Source organism: Oryza glaberrima, chromosome 6 (genome assembly GCF_000147395.1).
Source record: "Oryza glaberrima chromosome 6, OglaRS2, whole genome shotgun sequence".
Taxonomy (NCBI): domain Eukaryota; kingdom Viridiplantae; phylum Streptophyta; class Magnoliopsida; order Poales; family Poaceae; genus Oryza; species Oryza glaberrima.
The window spans coordinates 21,536,821-21,562,299 of NC_068331.1; the positions used below are offsets into that span (position 1 = coordinate 21,536,821).

General features: G+C 42.5%; 1 protein-coding gene and 1 pseudogene across 1 annotated transcript; both read left to right on the plus strand.

The window, feature by feature from the left end:
- Positions 1–7,741: 7,741 nt before the first annotated feature.
- On the plus strand, positions 7,742–11,650 carry LOC127775347 (uncharacterized). Its single transcript, XM_052301568.1, has 4 exons — positions 7,742–7,810; positions 8,271–8,723; positions 9,670–11,001; positions 11,615–11,650. Exons 1-4 carry the CDS (start codon positions 7,742–7,744, stop codon positions 11,648–11,650), a joined length of 1,890 nt encoding a protein of 629 aa, XP_052157528.1.
- A 2,475-nt stretch (positions 11,651–14,125) lies between these two features.
- Positions 14,126–17,366, plus strand: LOC127775385 (uncharacterized; annotated as a pseudogene).
- Positions 17,367–25,479: the final 8,113 nt, after the last annotated feature.

Sequence of the window (25,479 nt, forward strand, 5' to 3'; positions counted from 1 at the left end):
GTAACAATATGCAACAGAAGTAACTTAGTTATGTAATAGAAGTACTTCTAACTCTCTGTAGTAGAAATAATAATTTACATAAATCATAAAAGTAACTTAGCATAAAATGCAAGTAAATTGTTACAAAATTAGAAGTAAATTCGTTGTAAGAAAGAAAATATGGTCTATCGAAAAATTAAATTTAAAGTCCACAAATTATAGGATTGACTAAAAACAATAATACAAATAATCAATTTAGAGTATTATGAATGTATAAGAAGTAACTTAGTCAAATCTAAAAGTAATTTATATATATGATAAAAGTAACTTACGTATATAATAAAAGTAATTTACAAACATAAATATTTTTTCGTCGCAATATAATCATGTAAGATCTTGTTGTAAAGATTTAATTGTAACGAATACAATGGTGTAATCGGATTGTATATCGGATAAGTAATTTTGGAGAAAATTTTATAAGAAGGGTAAAAAGAAAGGCATGTCTATATAGATGTGTAGCGTTTGTCTGTTGTCTCCCGTATAGATGTGTAGGCTTTCTCTGCTGTGTAGGTTTTCTATACTGTCTTCCGTTAAGACTAAACAGAGAGACCTCTCTTGATTAGATTTTACCTATTAGAATATCCAACTAGCAGGCACAGTACAAGTGCGTACAACGTACGTATCATATATCAGAGCTAGATCATAGATCACCTTATAGGATGAGCAGAATAAAAAGTACTTCACCTGTTACAAAATACAGCAATAAGTTTTCAAAAGACACATCATAATATGGCAAATCTAGACAAGGATAGTCTCGCTAGATTCATAGGTACTTGTCTCGTCCGGTACCAGGTTACTATTATTTTGTTTTTTAAACGAGGGAGTATCCACTTAGAATTAGTTCCATGAAAAAATGGCCAAACTAAAGCTGACATAAAAGAGTAAAGAAGCATTCTCATGGAGACTTTGCCAAGTAAAATATAAATGGGGCTTAAGCCATTGTCTTATAAGGTTTCAACTCCCACATGTTCGATGTACTATTTCTACATATATTTGATGGACCATCTCATCGCTAATAATATGAACACACACATCACTGAGAGCAGGTACAATAGCAGGCTATTAGCCAGCTATAAACATATTTTAATAAGATAAATGATGAGAGAGAAAAGCAGCGGGCTACAGATCTGTAGCCAGCTGCAGCACGGACTCCAAAACACACTATGGTGGGACCATATATTAATAGTATAGTAAGCAACTATTTTATGAATTAGCTATAGATGAATTGGAGCTAGTAGTGGGTTGTACTATTAGACTTGCTCTGAGGAGGTAATGAGATGGAAATACTATTATATCTGACACATGGAGTTGGGAGTTCAGTGAATAGTATTGGTAATCCAACCGCAAATGTAGGTATACTATTTCTGAAAGATTAATGAACTGCCTCATGATCGATGCTCTGGAACATAAATATATGCACATTGTTGATGAGAATATCTATTGAATTTGTAGAAATAGCACATTTGACATGTGAAGTTGGAAACCCAATGCAGTTACAGTAGATTACTGATAGTATGAATTCAATGAGCTGCCTCATTACTGATGCAATAGGAAAAAAATGCACATTAGTGTGATGTTGTCCACCGGGTTGTTCTCGATATAAATGAATCAGTTACGTTAAAGCAGATGAACTATTATAGTGACTCTATTAGTGTTATTACCTTTTTTTTTTAAAAAAAAGAGTTGCCAAATGTTGTACTACTTCATACTCATAAAGGAAGTCGTTTAGGACAATGTTTAAGTCAAACCTTGGGAATATAAATCATTAATAACTCTTAAATTGTTGAGTTTGAAAATGTAAAAAATTATATGTATAGATTTGTCTTGAAAAATACTTTCATAAAAGTATACATATATCACTTTTCAATAAATATTTTTATAGAAATAAGAAGTCAAAGTTGTGTTTTGGAGACCGTGTCACTGTCCTAAACGACTTTCTTTACGAGTATGGAGGGAGTACATCACAAGTGAAACGTACACGTGGAGTTCAAGATGTGGTCTTGAGATTCCAACTCCATGGATCATATGTACTAGTATTATAATAGTTACATGTATTCAATGGGCTACCTTGATTATCAAATGTACTATTTGTACATATTAAATTGACCGCCTTGTTATCGATGGTATGAGAAAAATATATACGCATTAGTGTAATATTATCTAGTGGATAAGGATATATCATCCGTGGATGAATAGGTTACATGAAGCAATCATATTAGTTATTAATAAAACCTCCCTCCAAAAGAAGAGAAATAAAAACGGATGAAGAAGTGTTATTATGGATGTTCCATAAGTGGTTATTACTTCTTCTTTGTGAAAAAGATTAACTAAAGGTTATATATATTTGTAGTGAAACATATGTCGGGCTCAAGATCCATTCCAAATGGATGCTAATATAATCTAGCAAAAACTACTACCATATATGAGGCTCATCAAGCACCAAGATCGATGTATGTAAAAAGAAAAAGAGAGGTGTGTAGTCATATGATCAAATTAATTTACTTACCTATGTATATGTGATAGTCAGATGTTGCTTTTACAGTTACCGAGTACTGTATTTTTTATATCGAATTCTAGAAACAGAAGAAAAATACTATACTAGAAAGTGCTGATCTCTACACGTGACATACATCTGGGTACTATGAAGGAAGATTAGTTCGAGCAATCCGATGAATGGCAGTACCTCATCATATACATATTTAAGATATATATTCAGTTAAGTGCATCCATTGGGAGGTTTTATTATGCAACAGGCATATTAGAATATCCAGCTGACCAGCTGCTAGCTGGCACGGTATGTAGGCGTGCATTAGAGCACCCGCAATGGTAAAATAAGGTGCTATCTATAAAATATGTACATCTCAGTAATAAACTAGATTAATAGTAAACCATCTTAATAGTATGTCTACATAGGTATCTATAGCTCTCTAATACATTGCCTCGTTTTTCTCTATAGACTATCTCCAGATTAGTAGATAGCTTTGCTCTCTCTCTCTTTATTTAATCTCTTCCAAGTAAGAAAACATGCTGACATGGATCTCTTATAGAGAGCCTATAGATAACCATTGCGGGTGCCCTTATATCTACTTTTTATATCAGCCTTTCACTAGAACTAATTCTAAATTAATCACAACCTTTTACTCCGCTGGTAACAACGTATTCCGGTGAATATGCATGTATATCTTTTTCATACCGTTGGTAATGATGTATACCATTGAATATATATAAATAGTACACCCGAATACCTTATATGTGTAGTTGGAATCTTAAGACCACATCTTAAGTCCCACCTATATATGTTTCACTTGTGATGTAGTATTATATTATATATAACGTTGAACAACTCTTTATGAAAAAAAAAGAAATAATAACCACTCACACAGTCTGTACAAGACTGTCGTCTTATTTTATTTTACGTTAGGTTTAGGTCAGCCGCTTCAATTAATGTAGCTTATTCTAAATCGGCAATAGTCCCACGTGAACATCCCTTGACGTGTATATTGCATCAGTAATGAGGCAGTCCATTAAATTTGTAGTCTTGTAGAAATAGTATATCTAACATATATATGATATTGGATTATATTGGTAGTTCATTGGATTTCCAACTTCACGTGTTAGATGCAATATTTCTATCTCACTACTGATGCGTGTATATTATTTTTATATGGACGATGGCATTAGCCACGAGAGACGGTTCATTAAATTTGTAGAAATAGTATATTGAGCATGTGAACTTAGAATCTTAAGAGCGCATATATATATATATATTACTTGCAGAGTCTTTGTAAACAATCTTGTTTACTCTTTTTATGCTAGCTTAATTTAGTTCGGGCGCTTCGTTGAACTAATTATAAGCCGAGATACTGTCCGTCCTTCAAGGTGATCTAACAATTCTGACATGATGCACATACTTGTACTGCACTAGCTAGTTGGATGGTGTATTTTAGGCTGAGTTGGTTAAGAGATGGGAACAAATTTCCTGTGCACGGAAAATAGAACGGTCCATTAGTACGTGATTAATTAAGTATTAGCAAACTTTTTTTAAAAAAAGATCAATATAATTTTTTTAAATAACTTTCGTATTGAAACTGTTAAGAAAACGTGTCATTTAACCGTTTAAAAAGCGTGCGTGTGAAATACGAGAGACAGGTGTTGGGAATGCAGCAGCCTAATATGCCTGTTAACCAAACCTTCCTATGGATATATAGTTAATTGAATATATATATAGTACAGAGTGTAGTACTTAAAATATGTACTGTACACTACGATTCATCGGACTGCTCGAACTAGCTAGTACTAATACCAACATGTATGATGCATGTCACGTGCAGAGAGCTAGAGATCAGTACTTCTATTTTTCTTTCTTCTTCTAGAATTCAATATAAAAATGCAGTACTTGGTAACTGTAAGAACATCTGACTAGATGGATATTTAAATGGGTAGTGACTAGTAAATTAATCTTGTCCTATGAATACGTCTTTTTCTATGTATACATTGATCTTGGTGTTTGATGGACCTCGTATATGGTGGTACTCCCTCCGTCCCATAATATAAGGGATTTTGAGTTTTTGTTTGTAACGTTTGACCACTCGTTTTATTCAATTTTTTTTACAAATATAAAAAACGAAAAGTTATGCTTAAAGTATTGTAGATAATAAAGTAAGTCACAAATAAAATAAATACTCCCTCCATTCTAAAATATAAGGCACAACCACCTTTAATCCAAAGACCAAGAAATAATTATTATCATCTTGTAGTTTGGATCATCCTAATAAATACTAATACATGCATCCAATAGGATTAGATAACATAAAAGTTGAGGATTTAAAAAAGTAATAATTTAATGGAGAAGATGTCAAAGTTAATTGCATGCTTGCATGTATGCCTTATATTATGGAACATCTAAAAAAAGTGGTTGTGCCTTATATTATGGAATGGAGGGAGTAATAATTTTCAAAAATTTTGAATAAGACGAGTGATCAAACGTTACAAGCAAAAACTCAAAATCCCTTATATTATGGGACGGAGGGAGTAGTAGCTAGAATAGCACCCATGCTTGGGATGGAACATGAAATTTTTCGCGCCCCAATTTTGTTTTAGATGCCTTGAATTTGTGGAGATTGTACATGCATCTAGCATGTACAGTTAGATTACTGATGCAGTTCATTGATTTCCAACTCTACATGCCAGATGTATTAACTTAACAAATTCATCGACGAACTACCTCATTAGTGATGCTAAAAGGAATATAAACTCATCCGGGTGATGTCATTTATTGGAGGGGGGGGGGGGGGGGGGAGGGTTGCCATCAATTTAGAATTACTTCAATTAATAGATCGAATTAAATCTGACACAAAAGAGTAAAATGTACCTGCATATATAGGTTTGTCGATGGTTATTACTTTTATTTTTTGAAAAACATGAATTTATCTGCCATGGTTTTGACAATTCCTCCTTAAACTTGGCCTTACCTATATAAACTTTTATCTGCCAATCGATTTCTTTTCTTAACCAAATCCACTAAAAGCCATACAAAATTCTGGTGTTAATATATTGGTAAGATTGTACCATTTGGTGTGGTGGAAGACAGTGTTCTGGATATGATTTATGGCCTGTTTGAAACAGATGAACAAGACGATCGATATGATTAGAGGAGGCCTTGAGTACATGAATGAAAGAGATTTTTCTATACAGTACAGGTAAAATTAGAATACAATAGCACTAGCTAGTTTCTTTTTTGCTTTTTCGTAGCTGTTAAACTCCGGCCAGAACAAATCCGTAGCTGGTATTCGATCTTGGGCTGTTTCCTCTTGGATAGTACTAGCGCTGGTTCGGCTGCAGATAGAGCAACTGATAGCGTAGTCAGGAGCAGTGTGGACGACAACCCACTGCTGCCAGTGACGACGGCATGCAATGTACTTTCACTGCTCTCCTATGTGCCTCAATTGGAACCTCCTTATCGCCATCAGTCATGAGAAGGCTGATCGGCCGGTTGGGATGCTGCCTCTTGCTGCTTTGTTCAGAACTGTCGCTCTAGCTTGTACACCCTCCGTCCCACAATAGTTGTCATTCTAGGTTGTTTAGAATAGATTAAGGTTTAATATAAAAGACTATAATACCCCTTATTAAATAATGTATGATAGAAAGTGGAGTGGTTATTAAGGGTATAAGGGGAAAACTTTTGAATAGAAAGTAATTGATGGGACAACTAGTACTTCATAATGACAAGTATTTTGGGACAAATTCTAATTCCTAAAAGACAAGTATTTTGGGGCGGAAGTAGTACCATTTGGAGCAGCGGAAGACTACCTTTTGGAGGCTGAGCAGGTGAGTGATGCCTAGAGCTGTCAAAAAAGCTCGTGGCTCGCAAGCTGCTCGAGCTCCCTAAGCTCGCGAGCTTTGTCGAGCCGAGCACGAGATTCCAACGAGCCTAGTAATATATGATTTTTGTTGTTATTTAATAAATTAGGAGATCAAATATGTTATTTGTATGTCTGATATTGACATCATATATTTATTTTATTCTTTTTCCTCTTCTATTAATATGATGAACTAGAAATTAATTATTTTTTTAAAGAATATCTTTGAAATATATATTGTTTTACTTAAAAAATTAAGCTCGGTAATCGAGCTCGAGCTTGATCGAGCTCGAACCGAGCCTGTCGAAAAGCTCAAACATTTTATAGGCTCGGCTCGAGCTCGGCTCGAGGTTCTATCGAGCTCGAGCCTAGGCAGACAAGCTCGCTCGAGCTCGGATCATTGACAGCCCTAGTGATGCCCACAGCTGGATCATTGCTGGGCGGCCAGCGTAGAACTTGAACTCGAGATGCTTGAGCTTGGGCATGGCTCCTGTCAGATGTGGGTCCAGTCGAACTGCTGTAGTTCGACATGTTCTAGTCGAACCCTCACCGTTCGGTTGCCTCGCCTGTCGTTGCTCCGCCGTTTGATATGTTACTGTCGAATTTCTCCAGTTCGATATGCTACTATTTTTGCAATTATATCCGGACGCCAGCTATTTTACTATTTTTTATTAAAGTAAAATTATTTTAAAAACAAATTCCTTTCCTAGAAGGTTATTGTGGCACCCGGCTCTCCACAAGGAATCTCTCCAGCATCTGGAAGCCTGTGCGGTTAATGATGATGGGCTCTCTTTGTGGGGCCTTGAACTTCGATCAGCACAAGCATCTGGAGGTTAGGCATATTAAAACTCTCGTGGTCTTCCTCCTCTAGCTTGTTGTACAGCCTGATGTCTAGGGAAGAAAGAACATCGAAATGATCTTTGATCAGCTTCGGGATACTCTTGTACAAGCCAATAACCTTGAGCATGCCAACAGGGGGAGATCCTAAACGATCGACAATCGTGATGGACAGGACCTCACTGCACTTTACCCTTGATCATCAGATCTTCAATTCGCATGCGTGAAGTCGTCTAGTACGTTGTCATTATTATCAAGAACACATATGGTGTACGTAGTACGTACCTGCAAGAGATCAAAATTTAAGTAATCGTTTCTCTCCTAGCTTTTCATATGTTGTTCTTGCTAGCTACTAGGTTGCATTGACTTAATAGCTAAGTCGTGGTCTATTTGAGCCTATATATTGGCTTGGCACTCCATCAAAAGCTTTGTCTTGGAGATTCATTTGCATCAGCCGAAGGCAAGAATACAAGACTCGGTTAGACGGTTTACATTGAAGTAGTAGCATGGGGCAACTACATAATTTGATGCTTCTGCTGCCGTGCCTGATCTTCTCCACGCTACTGCACATAGAGGTTTAACTGCTAACTCCTCTGTTTTAAGTCTGTTTCTTAATTTAACTAGTGCTATATATACATATATACTCCGTTTTTTCCTGGATAGTGAGGGAGGAGCAGGAAGGATTCACTTTTACAGTAGTAAGAGAACTATTTTGTCAATTTGTACAATGATTTAAATCACTTAACCGATACAATGGTGGGAGTAAGAGAAATGACCTTTGGAAAAACAGAGGATTAATTGTATATTTATCTGATTTATTTGTAAATGTTTGAGAAAAACCAGCCAGAGTACTACCACTGACCTCTCTTATACTTTTTTGGAAATGAAGCAACCCCAAAATGATAACCATGTCTTAGCTAGTTTGAGAAGAACCGTCTGCAAAGAACAATTTAACATCATGAATAATTTCACCAGCAATATAATAATTTTAACCAACAATATTTCACACATATGCATCTGAAATTCTGAATGCAGGCGATGAGTGTCGTAGCACCTGTGAAAGTGAGCACCACACCCATCTTCCCCACAATCCCAAGAGCTCAGACGAACAAGGACTTCCAGGTGTTACTGCGCGTCGAGGCGCCACCGACGGCCGATCTCAACGGCCATGTCCCCATAGACGTCGTCGCAGTGCTCGATGTCAGCGGCAGCATGAATGATCCGGTGGCGGCGTCGCTGGAGAGCAATCTGCAGGCGACGAGGTTGGATGTGCTCAAGGCGTCCATGAAGTTTATCATCAGGAAGCTTGACGACGGAGATCGCCTCTCCATCGTGGCTTTTAACGATGGATCCGTCAAGGAATATAGCTCCGGCTTGTTGGATGTTTCTGGCGATGGCCGGAGCATCGCCGGAAAAAAGATCGACCGACTTCAGGCCCGTGGTGGCAGTGGCTCTGCGCTTATGCCCGAGTTGCAGGAGGCCGTCAAGGTATTTGCAATAATGTAGTACAATTATTTGCAAGTTTGGCAAAATGTTACCTTCTCCAGCTATTAAAACACATGTTGTTTGCACATATTTCAGGTCAAACTTCCAAAATTTGAAAATCGATACCTTCTTAATATTTTGGTTGGAGGCATTATAACTAGCTACTACCTCCATCCCAAAACAAGTGCAGCCGTGAAAATCCGTGTCTAACGTATGACCGTCCGTTTTATTTAAAAAATTTATGAAATTTTTTTTAAAAGTAGTCACACATAAAGTGCTATTCATGTTTTATCATCTAATAACAATAAAAATAGTAATCATAAAAAATTTTCAAATAAAACGAATGGTCAAACGTTAGAGGTGAATAGTGTAAAACTGCACTTATTTTGGGACGGAGGGAGTAGTATATTGTGTAGACTTGTCTATAAAATTGTCACCATAATAGTTTTCTTTTCAAATATTATATAATACGCTTGATTATATTATGTGATAGAGGGAGTAGTAATCATTTTTTAGGAACACCAAATAGATCCACGCGTAATTGTATTATTAGAGCAATTCTACGGTCCTTGAGGAGGTACCATGAGGTACCAAAATTTTAGTGTAAAATTTGATACCTCATGGTACCTCATAGTACCTAGGTACCAAGAGGTACCAAATTTACAATAGAAAAAATGTTACCTCCTCAAGAATCGTAAAATTGCTCGTATTATTATAGTTGAAACCAGTGGTTACGTTATATCTTGATAAACATGTTAATATCAAAGACAAGATATTGTTTTGAACATAAGAAGTACCTAAAATTTCTTTCTTTTAAGGCTTAAAAATATGCTACATTAATGGAGTTATGATTATATTGTATTTTCCCTTTAAATGAAAAATTAAGGATTTACCCTCCAACAGACCAATGACATGTAAAAGTTAAGGTCATCTGACGACGTAATCACAGATCCTGGATGAGCGGCAAGGCAACAGCCAGAACAGCGTAGGGTTCATCCTCCTCCTGACCGACGGCGACGACACGACCGGATTCCGGTGGAGCCGCGACGTCATCCATGGCGCCGTCGGCAAGTACCCCGTCCACACCTTCGCCCTGGGCGCGGCGCACGACCCGGAGGCGCTGCTCCACATCGCGCAAGAATCGCGCGGCACCTACTCCTTCGTCGACGACGGCAACCTGGACAAGATCGCCGGCGCCCTCGCCGTGTGCCTCGGCGGGCTCAAGACCGTCGCCGCCGTCGACACGCGCGTCAGCCTCAAGGCCGCCGAGCTAGGCGGCGCGCGGATAGTGCGCGTCGACTCTGGCGGCTACGAGAGCAGCGTTGCTTGCGGCGGGGCCTCCGGTGAGGTCGTCGTCGGTGTTCTCTACGCCGGCGAGGTGAAGAGCTTCGTCGTCCACCTCCATGTGCCTGCTGCTTCGTCGACGACGACCTTCTCGTCGGTGGAGTGCGGTTACTGCGACGCCGCCGCCACGGTCTGCGACCATCACCACCACCACCATTGCCATCACCGTCATCACCAGCAGCAGCTGCTCGCCATCGGCTACTCGTACAGCCACGCTCCGGGCGGCGAAGCGGTGTCCATCGAAGGGCACGGCGTGTTCGTCGAGAGGCCCGAGGTGGCCGTCTTCTCCGTCGACGGCGGCCGACAACGGCAAACCCTCCTCCCATCCCCCGTCGTGATGCAGCACATGGTCCGGTTCGAGCTGCTGGAGCTCGTCGCCGGCTTCGCGGAAACCGAGATGCTGTCGAAGAAGGGGACGATGCAGCTGCGCGGCGGCGGCGCGCGCGCCGGCGACGTGCTGCAGGGCAAGTGGGAGGAGTTCCGGCGAGCCCGGCAGTTCTGGGGCGGCGTCGAGCTGGACGGCCTCGAGGAGGAGGTGGACGCCATGGTGGCCAGCCTCAGGAGCGGGCTAGCCTACGTCAGCTCGTGGGTGTCGAGCCACCAGATGCAGCGCGCCACCGCCATGGGCTCGCCGGAGAAGGTGATCGCCGAGTTCATGACGCCGGCGATGGTGATCATGCTGGAGGAGGCACGTAAGCTACCCCCGCCGCTGCCAGCTGCGGCTGAGGCGGCGAGAGAGAGGCGGCCCGGCTGCGAGGGCGGCGGCGATCTCCATTACGTGATCCGGCAGCGGCTGGAGCTGTGGTCGAAGGTGAGACGCGAGGTGCCGCTCATGTACCAGCCGTCGTCGGAGCAGGAAGACGTCCAGCTGACCGCCTTGTTCCGGGAGGCGTCGCTGGAGGCCATCGACCGAGCAATGCACCACGACATCTATCTGGTACCTACTTTTACACCTTATTATCCTTTTCGTCGTAATAATACCACGAATTTAGACAGAAGTTTATCTACTACTCCCTCTGTTTTAAAATGTTTGACACCGTTGACTTTTAAGTACATGTTCGACCGTTCGTTTTATTCAAAAAAAAAATTATGAAATATGTATAACTATATGTGTACATGAAAATATATTTAACAATGAATCAAATGATATGAAAAGAATAAATAAATACTTAAATTTTTGGAATAAGACGAATGGTCAAACACGTACTAAAAAGTCAACGGTGTCAAATATTTTAAAACGGATGGAGTATTTCTATTTCCTCTTTTGGACTTTTCAAAATTAATCAGGTATAAGTTTGACAACTTAATTTTATTTCATACAAATACAAAAGTAGTTTGTATGTATATAAGTGTAATATTATGAAACTTTATGTGTTATAACAAATTTGGAAATGTCAATTTTTATGCCTAAAAGTTATGTCCTATAGGAATCTTTTGAGCTAACCTTACTATTTACTATAAACATCTTAGAAATTTTGTATTTTTTGACGGAGGGATCAGAGTAGTAAGCAAAAGCAAGAATAATTATCACATCGATCTGATGGATGCAGGCCGTGGTGCACGTGACCAACCAGAGGCGATGCTAGATTGCTGGCCACGGCGATTAAGTAGTGGAGGCCGATGAAGCAGCTTCAAGCATAATGCTTTTAAGCTATAATTAATCTTATAAGTATTTTGCTATATGCATCTCTATTGCCTTGATTTGCATGCATTAAACAAGTGTATGAGCTTTGCCTATGTTGCTAGCTCGTAGATATCAATCGATCTGTGTGTATGTACCACGCGATTACTGGAGCTAGTTAGCCAGTAATAATATATATGGCAGTCGTGTGTAATAATATGGGCTGTTCTTGTACCCAAGCACCAGTTGTTGGCCGCAAGAGCAAGCTGGATCTGCTCATTTCCCATTGTATATATCCATTTTCATTCTCAATAAATATTATCTCGTGATCGATTATCCTGCCAGCACCTGCTTGTCCATTGTAATTTTTCCTGGGATTTAAATTGTTAATCATTTTAGCTTTGTTCTAATTAAGTCAATCATTCCTAATTTAATTTTACTATCACTCTCTAAAAAATTATAAAGTTTAATATCATAAGATTATCTCTTATGTTTTTAGATTCATGCTGAGAAGTAATTTCATGTGTTGTTGAACTACATAAATTTAGATAAATTAATGGTTAAAGTTAGAAATATTTGATTCAAGAGAAAGCTAAAATGATAACTATCCCATGACTGATCTGAAAACAGCACTCATCCCCACACCAATACATTAGGCGCTTCACACCCGGTGGAGGCAGCTGCTCAGGGGCATAGCCGACGTCATCCTTCCTAAACATCCTGAAATTAAAAAAAAAATTACCCCTACAATAAACCCTAAACCATTACCACAAAACCAACAGCCATATCTAACAATAAACATTACCACCTATATACTCCCAGATGACAGCCAACTATATTCTCCAAATCACGACATATACCAATTCAACAAAAAATTAATATAGTACACAATTATAAAAACTAGGGTTTTTTTTACGGAGGCTAGTAAATTCTCTACACCCCAAATGAATCGTCCATAAAAGTGATAGATAGATTTGTTAAAATATATAATTATTGTTAGTGGGTGATGATGTTGTATGCTTGCACGAGATTAAATATGTACTTATTGTTAGTGGGTGATGATGTGGCATAATTGCATGTTGAGCTTTAGATTTAGTGGGCTTTAACTTTATAGGAAGCATAGATAGGGGAGCCAGCATGTGCGAAACCATCAACACCTTTAAGGGATTATATTTTTTAAATTAAGTTTTTTAAGCATTCAAATTTTATGTCAAAATGTATAGCTACTTCTATAGTATCGAGGAGTGTTTGTACGATGAAATGATTAAAATACCTCCAACAGACCGGAACAATTATGGAAGGGGAAAATCTAGTCTTTTTATCTTTATCGTGAAAAAAGTTTAGGAAATAATTATATTTTAGAACGGAGAGAGTATGTAGCTACATTTTAAAACTGAGGAAGCATGTTTAACATTCCCACTCTAGAAACTCATGTTAGCTAAACTTTAGAAAACAATATGCTTTATGATCAAAGTTGCATGAAACCCAAAATATTATGACTAGTGGCACATTACTAGCTCTAGGTATTATGGTTGTAAAGTTTTACAACACCCCACCCTATATGACCATGGATTTACTTAAATTTTTGAGTGTATATGAAATGTTTAACTATTGAGTTCATTACTATTGATTTTTTAACTCACTACTTTGAAAAATATTGTTTTTGGATATGCTGAAATTAATGGAAATTTGAGAAAAAGGTAGGACTTTATAAATCATTCAGATCATAAAACATGTAGTTTTTTTAACATTTACTCATTATAAAAATTAATACAATCCCTGTCTCTAATTAGACCAAATCACCAATCATCGAATAGGTAACAATTTTACGTATATTCACTCTTGTCACAAAATAAACGATGTTTTAAAATATAAGCAGCCAACACATTTTTCTTACTTTTTCTTACTTTTCCTGGTTCACAAATCAAGAAATTTTCTCCCTTCAATGCAATGCTCCTTTCATAGCCACCAACCAATTCTACACCTTTCTATTAATGATGGGTATTTTTGTTTTTTCCCCTTAATATTATTTTTGTCTTGGATACTGAGGATAGTTAGGAATTCATTTATTTTTGGGGGCAGAGGGGAGAGCAGAGTACATGTGAAGTCGTTTCTAGACCGTTAAATTGTCAATGAGAAGCTAAATGAGAACGTGTAGAACGCTAGAGATCAAAACAGCTTATTTAAATGTATGTTTTTATTAGCTTTGATCGTAAGTGTTGATCTACTAGTTGACCTAGTTAAGTTAACTATTAGTTAGAACTACCTGGGGTAGCTTACAGCTATCAAAGGATCAAGCTAGGGTGGGCTATTTGTGCCTATATATTGGCACTTAACCTTGCTCTTGGAGATTCATTATTTGAAAGAGCATCAACCGAACGCAAGAATCACACACAACACTCGGTTAGACGTACGTACGATCACATTGCATTAAAGATCGATGGGTAGACTCCATAATTTGTTGCTTCTGTTAGTGTGCTTCTTCTCCACGCTATTGCTCGCACAGGTTTAACTCCTTTCTTTTAACCTTCTTTTTAAGGAGAACTTTCTTTTAACTTTTATATCTTAAAATTTTCACATATGGGTATCGATAGGATGGTGCACGTAAAGGACATCAACATCGTGTAGGGATTCCATGCACAATTTATTATTGGGACCATATATTTGTTGTCATTTGACCGGCCGATCAATATACAAATAACTCCACCCCCCTCAAAATATATATATATACAAATAACTCTACTTATTTAAAACTATATATACTTGTATACAATATCTCTACTATGGCATTAATATTTAGTTACTTGCCAATATGTAACAACGGATTTGTTCTTGCTTGAGAACACTCCTAGATTAATGTTTAGCTCTTTTACAGTTGGTTTGTACCATTTGAAGTCTTTCAAAAATTGGGTATAACTGATACACAAGAAAAAAAATAAGGTGAAAAACTTATCTTAATCTGTTGCTGTCACATACACATTCTTGTATGCAGGTGATGAGTGCTGCTGCAGGGATGGCAGCAGTGAAAGTGAGCACCACACCCATCTTCTCCAAGATCCCACGAGCTCAGACGACCAAGGATTTTCAGGTGCTACTACGCATTGAGGCGCCACCACTAGTGGATCTCAAGGGCCGTGTCCCCATTGATCTTGTCATGGTGCTCGACGTTGACGTCGAATCAGTGAGTCTGTAACCGGTGAAAAAAGCCATGAAATTCGCCATCCAACAACTCAGTGATAAAGACTCTATCGCCATCTTTGGGCCATCCATGAGCCGAGAGGTCATCCCTAAGTTTATGAGTATTCATGGTAGCCAAAGGGTTGCTAAGAAGAAGGTAGATGAGTTGGAGGGCCGTCGCATTGCCGGTCCAGCAAGGTCAAGCTTGGTTGAGGCCCTCAAGGTATGTGCTTTCTTTGGTTTGTGTATTTCTACATTGAGATATTGATACATTTTTCCTTATATATTTTTAGTCCTTGGTCCACTTGCATACTATAAGAAAACCACAACAATGATATTTGATCAGCTTTGTTATTTATCAATTGTATAATATTGTCTTATTTGTTTAATGTATGTCCTAAAAGTGCACAAGTAATTAACATAGGAATATAGAAAGTATTTTTACCACTGAAATGGATATCCTATACATCATTTGCATGTCATCTAACTAGTTATGAAAATTTATTAGACTATCTGACAATATAAATAATTGTGTGCTATATTATTTTACAATCATGCAACTTTAAATTTAATCTAAATGAGTTAAAATTTTGTCGACATATCAATATTATCAATTTTGTTAAGATCTTTTGATAACTACTTAGGCTGTGTTCGGAGGAGGGGGTTGGGAACCACTCCTCCCTGGCACGCAAAACAAAGTTCATTTTTTACATGATTAATTAAATATTAACTATTTTTTTTAAAAAATAGATTAATGTGATTTTTTAAAACAGCTTTCATATAGAAAGTTTTTATAAATCACACCGTTTTGCAGTTTGAAAAGTGTGCGCACGGAAAATGAGAGAGGTGGGTTGGGAAAATGGGGAGAAGAACACAGCCTTAATTGGTTGCCATTTCGGAGATAGGAGAAAACAAAGGGAGATATCCCCTTAATTAGTGAAAAACTAGCTCCATAAAAATGTAACTTCAGAATAAATAATTAAATGTAACTCTACTTTTCTTTTCAATTTCTCGAATAACTCTAGATGTATTTTCTTGCTTATATAGATATTGTTTTCTTTTTCATATTGGCAAGGATCAATACCAAAGTGTTTTTTTTCTATAAAAGAAAAAGTCATTCATATTATTCTGATTTGCGTGCAGATGCTGGAGGAGCAGCCGGCGAGCTCTTCCGACGGCCGCGCGAAGTTCATCGTGTTGGTGACCGACGGAGAGGACATCACCCGCTTCAACTCCGGCATGCCGGAGTGGTTCACCGCCGCCCTGGCCAAGTACCCCGTGCACGCCTTCGGCCTGGGCGCCTCGCACGACGCCGCGGCGCTGCGCCTCATCGCCCAGCGATCGCATGGCACCTACTCCTTCCTCGACGACGGCAACGTCGACAAGGTCGCAAGCGCGCTCGCCCTGTGCCTCGGCGGTCTCAAGTCCGTCGCCGCCGTCGGCGCGCGCGTCGTCCTCAAGGCGGCGAGCGGCAGCGGCGTGAGGATCGACAGGATCAGCTCCGGGGACTACGCGAGTTCAGTCTCCCAGGTCGACGGGGGCGCCTCCGGCGAGATCGTCATCGGCGCCCTCTACGCCGGCGAGGTCAAGAGCTTCGTCGTCCACCTCTACGTGCCCGCCGCGCCGCCGGCATTGCGGACGGTGGAGGGCGTCTGCTGCGACCAGCAGCAGCTGCTCGTCGCCAGCCTCGATGGCCAGCTGTACACTAGTGGCGGCGTGGACGTCGACGACGCAGCAGCACCTGTTGATCTCGTCGTGGAGAGGCCTAACGCCGCCGTGCTTGTTCCCTCCGCCATTGTCGTCAACCAAATCTTCCAGTTCAGTGTGCTGAAGATGTTCGACACCTTCATCGACAAAGAGATCCTCCACCGCACTCCGGTGACCGGGAGGAACGACGTCGACGTCGACGACCTGGGGAGGAAGCTGCTGGCGAGGTGGGAGGAGCTCGTGCTCGAGCACCAGTTCTGGGTCGGCCTCGATCTGGGATCCCTCGACGGCGAGATCACCGCGGTGGCGAACAGCCTGAGCAAGCAGTACATCGTTGGCACGGCGTACATATTCTCATGGATGTCGAGCTACAAGATGCAGCGGCCGACGGCGATGGGGTCGCCGGCGAACGTGGTGGGCGTGTTCGTGACGCTGGAGGTGCACCTGACGCTGCAGGTGGCGATCACGCTGCCGGAGAGCGGCGGCGACGAGGGTGAGTGCCACGAGTGCGAGTACACCTGCGAGGAGCAGCTGCCGCCTGCGCCGCCGCTGCTGGAGGCGTCTGGACACGATGGCAGCAGCTACCGTCTCAACGCCGCGTACGAGGGCGTCGTATCGCTCGACGACATCAACCAATTCATGATCAAAATCTACCAGGTTAACACACGATTTCCTCAAAAGTAAATTTTCAGTAATTACTATGATGAGTACGGTAAAAAAAAATCTAATGATGCATGGTGCAGGGCATGGTGAAAGCGAACAATTTGAAGCAATGCCAGCCACGTGCTGTCGCCTGATTAGTCTGCAAGCGGATTAATCCCTCTACTTTGTTGAGTAATAATAATAATATGTCCATCGATCGATCGCTTGGTAGTGGCAGTTGCCTTATCAGCAGGCAAGATTGATGAGGGCGTTTGTTCAGATTCGTATTTAAAAGTCTATTTTCTTTCTTTAACGGAGATAGTATTAGCTCGGCTAATACTACTATAAAGATTGAGAATAATAAGGGATGTAAGTGATAACTTTGTTCGTCGTCAATGCATGTAAGATCGAGTTTATACTTTATAGCAAGCTAATTAAGCTCTGTTTATTGCCTCGTTGCATTGTCCGACCGATTTCGTCTTGTCTCATGGGCCTGGCCCAAGATTGCCCTCATGACAGTTCAGGCCCGTGATTTCAAAAGCGTCAGCGCGTCATGCCTTTGGTCCACAAGCGCGGCCGATCCTGCTTGCCTCGGCCTATTGCGATCGGACCATGGCCATTCTGTTTCATGATGGGCCAGGCAATGGTAACGACCCAATCTGAAAGGCTGGTCCGGTGATAATGGGCTATTTAATTATCTAATATACATCTAAAATAATATTAATTTAAATTATATTTTTTTTAGAAAAAAAATTTGGCATTTTATTCATTAAGAACCAAGTTTAGTTACATTCCTACTCAAATTATAAGGATGATTTGAAAACCAAGCATGACGCCCCTCCCTCTAAGGTACAAGCAAACTACCTTGTGAGCATCAAAGTTACAAGCCCGATTTTCATCATAAAGAAATTCTACTTTTGTAAAATGTTGCCTTCGTGCCTAGATACCCGAGTGATTCTATTGTACCTGAGTCAGAGAGCACTTTCTAAACCAAAGTACTGGCCACCACAAATTCATCAGAGCACAACACAGCAATATCAACGGCTCTTGATCTTGATATTGCTGTGTCCACATTTATCTTTAAGCAATCTTCTGGAAGTGACATCCAAACTGCTATTTTATGACAAAATGATCAAATAATAATAAAAAGTCTCATAGCCAGGGCCGCCAGTGGCGGCACCTTGCGGCAGGAGCAGCTCTTCTTCGCCGGTGCATAACGACGGTGAAGGTTGGATATCGACGTGCCTCCGGTCCTGGACGACGAGGCCGACCGAGTTGGCGGCCTCGCCGCCGCCGCCGACCCGCCGGTGAAAATCACGGAGATCACCTCGCCGTCCCGGATGAACTTCTGCTTCAGCTGCGACGGCGAGATTAAGCATCCCAAGGACGGAGCATCCTACCATGCCGGACACTTCCTGTAGCTATCTAACTATGTAATTACGAATTTCAGATCGATACAAAAGTTTCGGTTGAGCACTGGTCGATGGTTATTAACACTGATTTTTTTTACATTTTAATCCTTTTGAAAAATTATTTTATAAATAGACCCATAAAAAAACTTAATCCAGGAATGGTCCTTTTTTTTCGCGCCAGAGAGGTTGGCGCCGTCCTCCAACATAGCGGCGCCAGCCACTCTGATGCCGTCACCGTGCCACTGTGGCAAGCAGAGAGACATGGCTGGGCTGACGTGGCAAAGGGGGGCGCTAGCCACACTGGCGCCGTCCCACATACCACGGCACCAGGGTGGCTGGCGCAGCCCCCCAGGACCTTCTCCCTCGGGCTACCGGCTAGCGCCGCTATCATGCCCAGAAATTCACGAATAAAAATTCACGAACAAGAATTTCTAAGCTAAATGTGCATTAAAACCCTTGTCCAGGACCAGCCAGGGTACACAAACAATAATTGTTGACATACAGATCCACGTCTTACAAAAGTATAAAGTATTACAAATGCACAGGAAAAGATAAAAGCATGCTAAACTAGAAAGCTTTACTCCTGCAGCGAGGCAACTCCACTCCACAGGCATCCTTGACGGCAGCGACGAAACCAACATCTCTGAGACAAATCCAACTGGGAAGATCTTCAACTCTGGTGCGGGAAAGAGAGAGAGCAAGACTGAATACTATCCACTCTACTCAGTAAGTCATACCGGGAGAGAAGGTATGATGCAAGATATATCCAAAGGAGGCTAAGGGTTCATTTGCATAAAGCAGACATTTAAAACAGTAGTTGAAAGCAGTAAAACAGTTGTAGTAAATTAAGAAATATTAATCATCACTGTCCAACGCTATACCACGTTGCAATAGGCCCAACCAACCACCTGAACTACACCAGTTTATTAAGCCAATTTTTAAGGATGGGACTAAGCACGGTGAATCTGGTAGATCGCCCATAACCGCGGGCACAGCTATTCGAATAGTTTTACTCTAGCCAGAGGTGTACAACTGTACCCACAAGACACGATTTCACACATGTCGCCATGCCTCGAAGTACCACCATGGCACTGCAAAGGGGGAAATCGTGACAAGACCATTCGCATAACTCGCCCCTAACCATCCACACCACGCTAAGGTTTCAACCCCACCCCTCAACAGGCAGTGGGCAGCCCCTCGTGCGCCGCGGTGAATCCGGCAGCTGGACAACCCCCCAACCGACCCAACTCCATCATGCCCACCCTCGCCACCGGTGCCTAGGAAAGGGTCGAGCTATACTACAAGTCAAGCAATTGCCCACTCCCGCTTGTGGTAAGCACGGTAAGTCTCCCAAGGTTTCCCGTGAACCGGTCATTAACTGTCATGGGTACGACCAGCAAAACCATGTACCCAAAGCCCACCATTCAGTCGCGTTTTAATTGGATACTTACGACTAATGAAACATGGCCGGATGTCTCGAGCACGCAGCTCGTCATGAAGCTAAATGTCTAATAATGTGATTATCCCATTAGGTAAACTAGTGGATCTAAGCATGACTAGCATTTCCTAAACCAACATCTAGTCCGATTAATACCCAAGTTATCAATGGCATGAGATAAAAATATAAGGCTGAGTAATAGGACCCATCCCACATGATATTGTAAAATAATGCAACACTTAATAGAAAGTGGGATATTTGTAAATTGGGTACAATTTGATCAATTGTAATGCATGACTTGCCTTTCTCTCGCACTGATGAGACCTCAGCAACGTCTTCGAGGGACCGCGGATCGACGAAACGGCCGAAATCTATGCGACAAACAAAGCACACAAGCAAAACATGATATAAGCCTACAGAAATAGGAAACAAAACTATTTTTAATGGATTCTAGGGGTTTTTATGAACTTACTAAGACTTGAATGGACTTAAACGGAGCTTGGATGAATTAGTTATGATTTTTAGAAGATAATATAAGTTTTTACTATAAAAAGAAAAGGCCTTAATTATTTATTGCGCAATATCCCAGGGCTGACGTCATCAAAGGAGGGGGGTTGCGCCGACATGTGGGCCCCATAGGTGAGCGGCACAAGGGGGAGGGAGGTGGCGCTGGCTAGCGGGCCCCACCGGGCAGTGGCCCAAAGGGCGCCGGTCCACCGTGGATCGGGACCACGCGGGTGGTCCACCGCCGGTCAACTGGGACCAATAGTTCGAATCGGCCCCGAGGCTGATCGGATGGCGCGGGCGATAGCTGCCAGGCTCGGCTCGGCTTCAAGCCAGCCGGCTGGCTGTCGCGAGGGCGGCGACGCGCGACCGCCGGCGACGGCAAGCGGCGGCGGACGGTGCACAGGACGGCGGCGGCGGCCGAAGACGATGGCGAGCGCACGGAGAGCGGCAGCAGATACGGGAGGGAGGGCAGGAGGGAGGAGAGGGGGTTTCTCACCGTGGGGTCGGCCGGCGCGGGGAAAGATGACGGCGAACGACGGCGGCGAGCGGCGGACGACGAGGTGGGTGGGTGGATGTGGAGGCCCTCGACCCCGCGAGGCCAACGGCGGCGACGGAGCGGCGCGGCGGTGGAACTAGCGGTGGCTAGCGGCGGATGGAGGCGGCGGCGCGTGCGAAGAGCGGTGCGGCAGCGCTAGGCGGCAACCAAGCGGTGGCCGAGGTGCGGGTGGCACCGGCGAGCGCGACGGCGGCGGTTTCACGGCGTGGTGGCGGCCCTAGCAATGGCGGCGTGCGGACGGAGATCGGCGGCGTCCGGCAGAGCTTGGTTTGGCGTGGGGAGAGCGGCGGAGGACCCGGGAGAAGGCGACGAGTGAGGGAAACGAGAGGGAGGGCTCGGGGAGGGATTTCGTGGGCGCGGGAGGGGCGAACACGGCCGGGAAGGGGGCTAATTTGGCCGGCGACGTGGGGGAAGTGGAGGGAGAGAGAGGGGGATGGGATTCAAAATGAATCCCGCTCATTTTGTGCACGCACGCGGGGGTGGGAAGGCGGGGCGTGGGCGGCGACGTGGGGCGCGGAGCGGGAGAGGAGTGGGGCGCGGGATCGACCGGGAAAGGTTGGCGGCAGCGGCGATTGCCACTAGGGCATGCTGGTCGGAGGAAGGGGACGACCCCGATAGGTGGGACCCACCTGTCGGTGTCCCAGAGAGAGGAGGGAAGGTAAATGGGCCGGCGCAGGAAACGATTGGGCGCGGGAGGGAGAATGGGCCGACGGCCCAAGAAGAAAAAAAATGAGGAAAAGAAATGGAAAAAGAACAAAGGACTTTTCCTGTGATTTATATATTGCGGTTAATTGATTTTAATTGGTTAAAATTATTTATAGGGCTCTGAAAATTCCACTAAAAATCCTGTTAATGCATTAGGGCATGGGTAACTTAAGAAAAATTCCACCGCACCAATTCCAATTATTAATTAGGGATTCATCTCTAGGTTAAATTAAACCATTTCTTTGGACGATTTATTAATTGAATATAAAGCAAGGGAAGGGAAATTCAGGGCGTGACAGCCCTCCCCCCCAAGCATGGCGCCATGGTGGTTGGCTCTACCCCCGCCCCCTAGGACCTTCTGCCTCCGGCCGTCGGCTGGCGCCGCCCCCCAACCACCGCACCAGGGTGGCTGGCGCCCCCCTCCTCTCCCCGACCTCCTAGTCCTTCTGCCTCCCCCTTCTGGCTGGCGTTGCCCCTTCCAGCACGGTGCCAGGGTGGTCGCGCTGACAATACAGAGTAAATAGGGTTGCTCTACTTCCACATATTTGCAAAAATTCACAGTAAACATACAAAACAAAACAAGTTGTACATCAAACATCACGTAGTCCACAAGTTAACTATCCACAAATCCGTCACATAGTCCATAAGTTCACAAGTCCATCATATAGTCCATAAGTTCACAAGTCCACAGGTCCATTAAACAAGTTAACACATATGAGAAATAGTTAAACTTCGTATAAATCACTTCTTGCATTGACGCCGAAGAGCCTGCGAGCCCGGAGTGTACCTATATTTGAAAAACCAATGTTTAAAACATCCACATAATGAAGCGAGGGAAATAAAATAACATATAAGAATGGTAAGCCTAGTGTACCTTTTTTTCCCTGGCCGAGTGGATCGTAAGTTGTAGCTGGTGGGCTGCGGTTTCAGGTGCATCGGCAGCTGCAACATGCCTATCTCCTTTGCGTCTAGTGCGATGCAGTCCTCATCGTCGTCATCATCGTCGTCGCTAGGTGTAGCATGTACCTTTCCCTTTCCCCTCCCCTATGGAATGCGTGATGACGACGAATCGCCAACTTCTTCGCGCTCTTATATCCTGATGGTTGGACGCGCGGATTGAGGTAGTGGTGGTTGTACTCTGCGCGGTTGGTACACCTTGTCCAATCCAACTAACTTGTAACCTAGTCTTGTAGCAAGTTTGCGGCACCTTTGACGAACTTTCTGCATTACAAAAAGGATTTTGTTAGGCATAAGTCATCTATTGATTATATTGCACGTAGTTTTAAATCATTTTTATCTCTAACTCATTGCAAAGTGTGTTCTCTATATCCTCACCACCCCTCGAAGATCAGAGGGCATACCTATCTCATTCATGCTCCTAAGGAGCTATTTCGACTGAAAGCATGAGAAGATGTATCTTAATTGTTGCATGCAAATTAAAATCAAATTGACAAATGCAAGAGAACTTGCGACTCTGTCTCTAGGTGGCGTGTGCTCCATTTGATAACCAACCCTAGTCCGAACGTCGTAGGGATTCTGCCCCTCATCAGAATCACGGTCTTCCTCTATGTCAGCTTCCATGCAAGTTGGACGTAGGGATAGTCTATAGGTCCTAGGTAGCCAATGTAGATACTCAGAAAAAAAGATGGTTTTGGCGTGTTGCCTCGGTGTACCTATCGTTCCTTCCCGCTATCCTCCAATCATCGATGTATCGACTATGCTCTAACCCCCAATCCTTGACCTTCTTTGTTTTAACCCTATCGTACCTTGACAAGTGGAAGGTGATGATGTGTCAAATAAGGTCAAATGGTACAAAATTCAAAATAGAGAATCAAATCAAGCAAAGATCAAAAATATTACTTGTCTAGGTCCACTCTAATTGAGATGTTCTCAACCGGGAATTCTTGTCTCTTCCTGAACTGTCGCATGACACGGTGCGGGAGGTGGTACTCAACTGCCTAGAAACAAATCAACAGACATTAGTACTAACGGACCCACATGGTTTTGAGCTTCAACATATAAAATGTGCAATCATTTTGAGCCAAAACATAGTGTACCATAAAGTGGGGCCCACATGTCAGCATCTTGAAGAAGGATGTGGGCCAGGAGAGCCACTCACGGTTCGGCCGAACCCCCAGCTAGCCCAATCTAGCCCAACTTCGGCATGACATTTGTAATCCTAATCCTATGTTATGAGTGTTTCTATCGGTAGAAACCCTCATAGAGAGGACACTTGGCAAGAGAAGGATGAAGATGCTCTTTGGATTATATGAAGAATATTCCTTAACATCTCCACTCTCTTAAGTCACCTTCACACTATAAATACCCCTCTCCTCCATCATTCACACACACACCAAAGCATCATTATTGTATACTATATTAGGGAAAGAGTAGAGTTGAGGAAGTCAGAGGAATTCCGGAGTTGTCGACAATCCTCTTCTTATTTCTTTTACTATATTAATTACTTTGTTTTAATCGAATATCATTCTGAGTAATTAAGATTTATTCTGTGAGAGTTATCTCTTAGTTAGTTCCTAATCAACGTACGGGATCATTGTTCACTATAGTCCATTAAAATACACTAAAATAGTTATTAACTGCGTAGACATGGTGTCTGGGTAGTTAATTTCCGGTGTTTGCTTCGTATCCATCCTAGGTTTGAGGTGGGTGTAAAGGTGGTGACAGCCCTCAAAATACCCTAAAGTCCTCCATGTCCAGATACGTTGTAGAGCCATATCTGGGAGCAGCGGATTGGCCATTGCCCGAAGTACCGCATTAGGACTAAATAGAGCTTTATGTAGACACTGTCTCTCACTAGTAAATCTTCTCTACCCTTAGCCTATCTTAGCTTCGTGTCCATGGATGAACGTGGAAAAGAGTTTGACACACAAGTTCCCTGTGGAAATCGATACCTTGGAATACTTCCTGCTACATCGATATCTTCCGTGCGCTTGCGGATTCTATCTATGATGTTAAGAAATACCAACAGACTTCTTCTTTTTAGGATGGTTAGGGCACTTAGGTTTATTGTAATCCTCATGTTCCTGTTGATATAATGAACACCTATTTTGCATCGGTGTGGCATCAAGTTGAACACCTGAAGGTGATTTCCTTCTAGAACCACCAAGGCCAGAGTCCATTTCATTCTTGAAGCGCTTCGATATCCTCTTCCCCTTGTTTTAATCTTCAAATCCGAGTCAGCAATAAATTCTTCACCATCGTACGGTGGCCACTGTGTGGGTTCGAGGCATGGCTCAAAGCGACTTGCCCATGTGTTCATAACGGCTTTTGAGGAGAACTCATACGGCATACGGTTGGTAGATTCCTCGTCAATTGCATGAATCAGATAAATATTGATGAGATGTGAGCAAGGCATATGGTAAAGCGCTTTTGGCAAGAGCATGAGCATGAGTACCTCTCACCTTAAACTTTGAACGATCTTGCGCCGAATCAAACACCACCACGCGTTATACCACCCTCTCTATGACCTCATATGTATTACTCTGCTTATCGAAACACTTGAAGTGTGTTTGCTCGCCTTGGTTTTTTGCTTCTTCATCTTACTAGCGGCCTTCGCAGACCAATGTTTCTCTGACTGGACACGTTTCGCTGCTTCATCATGTCTGATCACGAAGAACTCGTTGCACTTC